At 35.7% G+C, this 4,262-nt stretch overlaps 1 protein-coding gene across 1 annotated transcript; it reads right to left on the bottom strand.

Moving 5' to 3' along the window:
• Window positions 1–385: 385 nt before the first annotated feature.
• LOC107821973 (PI-PLC X domain-containing protein At5g67130) lies at window positions 386–4,001 on the bottom strand. Its single transcript, XM_016648465.2, has 9 exons — window positions 3,733–4,001; window positions 3,576–3,656; window positions 3,354–3,473; window positions 3,124–3,261; window positions 2,375–2,473; window positions 1,965–2,268; window positions 1,460–1,683; window positions 1,291–1,377; window positions 386–804 (listed from the first exon to the last, which is right to left on the bottom strand). The coding sequence occupies exons 1-9, from the start codon at window positions 3,736–3,738 to the stop codon at window positions 616–618; spliced, it is 1,248 nt and encodes a 415-aa protein (XP_016503951.2). The 5' UTR covers window positions 3,739–4,001; the 3' UTR covers window positions 386–615.
• Window positions 4,002–4,262: the final 261 nt, after the last annotated feature.

Genomic DNA, 4,262 nt, shown 5'->3' with positions numbered 1-4,262 from the left:
ATCTTCATATGAGGAGTGTATAAAATATACACTAATTAAATAAGTGTGAAGTGCTATTATTACATTCATTCAGAAATATTCCAAACGATCTCGGTCCAGCTTTCAACAAAATTACATGTACTTTCTTTGTTTATATAATGGTGTTTGATTGTACAAGATATAAAAAAAGAAAAAAGAAAAAAAGGAAGACTTTCGGCATATGTTTGGCAGCTTCTTCTTGAAACATAATTTATTTAACTTATTCTCTCTTTTTAATATTTTTATTTATTTATTTTGCACGTGGTGTTAGGGTGGGTCCCAAGATGTCTCGTTCCATTTTGCTTAAGTTTGATGCTGTCTAATTTATGTGCTGAGGAAAAAGTCTAACACCAGCTTCCATGCATAATTAAAAAGAAGAAAAAAAAGAAGTTCAATTTCCCGCTGCAGCTCATTGTCCCATCCATCATGTGTCGGTACACATTTTGATTACACACTCATATAAACACATTAGTATCCGACAGGTGAAGAAACTAAACCAGTAAATAAAAAAGATAAGACGAAGGATCGTCATTCTGCTCCGTCAGGTAGTGTGTCTCTTCTGAAAAATTGAGTATATACTTCCAGAGAATGCACCAATTATGCGTGCAGAAGAAGAATTGCAGCAAAAATTGTGCCGATCAACCAATGAAGTGGTTTACTTCTGTTTGAGTGAGAATTATTGTTGTTCTCGTTGTTGCCATCTTGCGATGTTCCTGTAGTTGTTGCTTGCGCTGGTGGTGGGGGTGATAACATTGGTGCCTCGCATTTGTGCGATGTACCACTTGCCTGCTTATCAAAGAAAATCAATATAGCTTCATGGGAAATTAGATAAGAAGTATATTTTTGGTAGCAGCATCAGGACAATCAAGATTATGTTTCTTTTTCAATTTAGATTATTTGCACGAGGCAACATAAAAAATAGCAAAAATTCATATATACTTAATATCAAATTCAAATTTGTTCTTGGCATAATGGCCAAAGTATTCGCCTTCTCTTGACCTGCTCCAGTGAGAACAGCCTCTGGAATCGGTCACTTGAAACCAGTAAATGCAGGTAGTTTTCACCTTATTATTGCAAATAGTTTGTTCTTAGAAGTTTGCATCTTAGCTGAATTAACTTGTCCTCTTTCTAAGTTGAAAGGCGGTAAAGTATCAAGAACGCTCAAGAAGAGCAGGAAAAAAAATACTAAATCCTGCTAGAATGATTTTCTAATAGTCTCAAATGTGGTGCTATATTCATTGTAGCATTTAAAGTCAAAGCCAGTAAGCAAACCTTGCAATAGGCAATACTGCTACAATTACAAGCTAACTGGCCATTTGCTTCATCTACAGCTTCTGGAGCTCCACCACCATCACTTTTCTGCATCAGTAAGCAAAATGTGTAATACTCTTACGTTTAATAATAGACAATTTAATCAAAAGAACATGCCTGTGAAGATTACCTGATAAAAATCAACAGCAATAAAATTTGGCCACCTTTTGCCAGCTGCTTCAAAGCAAGTTTTCGTCATATTAACTAGTGGAGCAGAATTATCCACACAAGCTGCTGTTATGTTGGGATTGTCAGGGAAATAGTTCTGCAGAACCAAAGAGATCGACGATGTACTCATAGGAGGTGATTCAGAACGACTTGGACAAGAACCGACTTTCATCCCACCATTACCATCTGCAAAAGATGCGGTTAACATGTCAAATCGTCAATAGTTTGAGCAACGATTTCTGAATGATACCATATGTGGGGAAGATGAACTAGTGAAGCTACAAATAAAACAAATGTTTATCCAAGGACCAAGCTATACCATTATGAAGCCAAAACTTACACTACAATTCAATGTACCAAGAACTCGTCGGAACTGCTAAGTAAATCTCGAATGCAAGAATATCGACGTTCTTAAAGTACGTCAAGCAGTAACATAAGCATCAAATTAGGCAAAGAACATAACTCACATTGGTTTTCGACAACGTATCTCCACTCGTAAGCAATGCCCTCAGAAGCTTCCTTGGATGATTTAGAGGTGAAGACTACGAGACGTTGATTCTGCTTGACCATGTCATCCACTGTCGGCCAATCTTCTCCTTTTTTGGGCATACGAGAGACTGGAAACCAGTACTTATTAAGACCAGAGGCATTAAAAACCTTGCTCAAGCCCTTTGGAGACGAGACATAATCTTCAATGAAGATTGTGACAACCTCTGATGGGTTTTGTTCGAGAAACACTTGAATTTCTTTCAGTGAATTAATTGCAGGTTGCTGAAACGATCCAGAGAGGAAGTCACATTAATCAGCAATAACAAGTACGATAGTTGAGTGAATCCAGTAATCAAGGATAATTAGGATCATGTGTTGGATAACTTACAAATGCTGTAACATTGTAACACTTTCCACCAAATGAGTGACAAAGCCAGATATCATCGTTAAAGTCATACATATCAAGCATAAGTCCTCGAACACCATTCTGCAGACATTAAAATTATTTTAATTAGCAAAGTTTTCACATTAAGAACTTTTGGACTTGAGAAAATAATGATTTCACAGCTTAAAATATTGCGAATTGGTCATAACAAATTTACTGAAAGCATATTTTTAAGTATTCTTTTACTGGGAGTAGTTGTTAGATTAGTTGAATCACACAGCTAGCTAATGATTTTGCGTAAAGCAGATCAATTTATGCCTATTTCCATGTGGACAATGTTTATGAGATGGTTAGGTGAAAGCACATGCTTATGTTCTATACTTTTGCAATTACATATATTGCCACCCAATTCTGACTTTTTCTTCTCTCTCCTACCTAAAAGAGTTCATCTTTCAGAATAAGGTATTTCCATCTTTTTGCATTAAACTGTCAATTTTTTTTCTGCTCCACCTAGACGGGCAATTTTTTTTTTCTTCTTCTTCTTCCTCTCATTAGGTATCTTTCTTTTTTCCTTTGAATTATCTATTTAGCCTACTGAAAGAAGAAAAAAGAGGCAAAAGTATTTTAAAGTTGACCAAATAGCCCTTGTGGTTATTTAGACAAAAACAGTTGACAAAGAATGTATACTACTCCATTTGAATTCTGAGGTAAATACTCAGCTTATTACTGAAAAAATATATAGAGCACATCACCTTGAGCTGACTAGTAATGGAATCTTCCTGGTTGGTGGGAGCAAGAATACTAGACCCGGTTGCAGATTTTGACCCGGACAATGCAAACGAGTTGTGGGTCGTCAGCCATGAATACTTGTTAAATGGCAAACCTTTTACCTTTCAACCACAAAAATAAAAATAAAATCTGAATTATACCATTAATGCGGAAACAAAAAAAAGAAAGTGAATAATTGGAGTTAAGAATTCACCTTGGTGGTGGGAATAGTGGGTCGAATGCGAGTACATCTGGAGCGGGTGTTGCCATTAGCAGGACAAGTGGAGCAGACTAGGCCTTCATCACAATTACTGCTGCTACAAGTTTCTCCAATCTGTTTATAAAGCAAAGTCCAAAGAAAGAACAGAAATTCAATAACAGATCCACCACGATCTTAACTGGGATTAAAATATTAAATACTCTAATGAATAGATACCGTAAGGCAAGCAGAATGGTGGAAAAAGAAAGAAACGGCGATATAGAGAAGAAGAAGCTTGATGGGATAACGGATGATCTCCTGAAAATGAGAAAAATAAATAAATAAATACGACGAGAATTTGGGTTAATTAGTAATCGGAACTGAGATTACGTACCTGCATCGTTTAGGCTCTGTGGTTGTAGAGAAGAAAGAAAGGAGGGAGAAGGGGTTGATAACTCCTCCAAATTCTCTGATTCAGTTTTTATAAACGGTTTCTCTCTGTGTCGGATTGTACTCTTGTTTTAGGAAAAATAACGTGTTTTACTAGGATGAGGAAATCTCTGTTTTCTAACTGCCACCTGCCCCAGAATAATCTCCTGCCCTTTGTATTTATGTAGCCCCTTTTACGATTTTGGGCAATTTTACTATATTTCTCTATTTTCCTATTACTTTTCTTTTGCCTCTCCCTTAAACCCCCTTTGAGAGTTTCTTTTTCGACTTAAGTTTTATGTCCTAACTACACAAAAGATGCTCAAATAATTTTATACTTAATGTTAACTGTAGTTAGAACAATAAGTGATACGTTATAACTAGTTAATATATTAAAATTCTTATTGTGAATACACATAAATTAAATCCTTTTCAAATAAGGTTGGAATATGTTTTCTGCGCTGATTGGTCAAAGATAAATTTAAATAGAAAAAT

Source organism: Nicotiana tabacum, chromosome 3 (assembly GCF_000715075.1).
Source record: "Nicotiana tabacum cultivar K326 chromosome 3, ASM71507v2, whole genome shotgun sequence".
NCBI lineage: Eukaryota > Viridiplantae > Streptophyta > Magnoliopsida > Solanales > Solanaceae > Nicotiana > Nicotiana tabacum.
The sequence above is the reverse complement of the archived record's forward strand: the minus strand, read 5'-3'. Positions and strand labels throughout refer to the sequence as shown.

Bases quoted from the DNA above. Each gene is read 5' to 3' on its own strand.
- LOC107821973 (XM_016648465.2), bottom strand. The intron at 3,262-3,353 runs GTGAATTCTTAA...TGTGGTTGAAAG, and splicing joins CCACTATTCCCACCACCAAG to GTAAAAGGTTTGCCATTTAA. The intron at 1,684-1,964 runs GTGAGTTATGTT...CATCTTTTGCAG, and splicing joins ATACGTTGTCGAAAACCAAT to ATGGTAATGGTGGGATGAAA.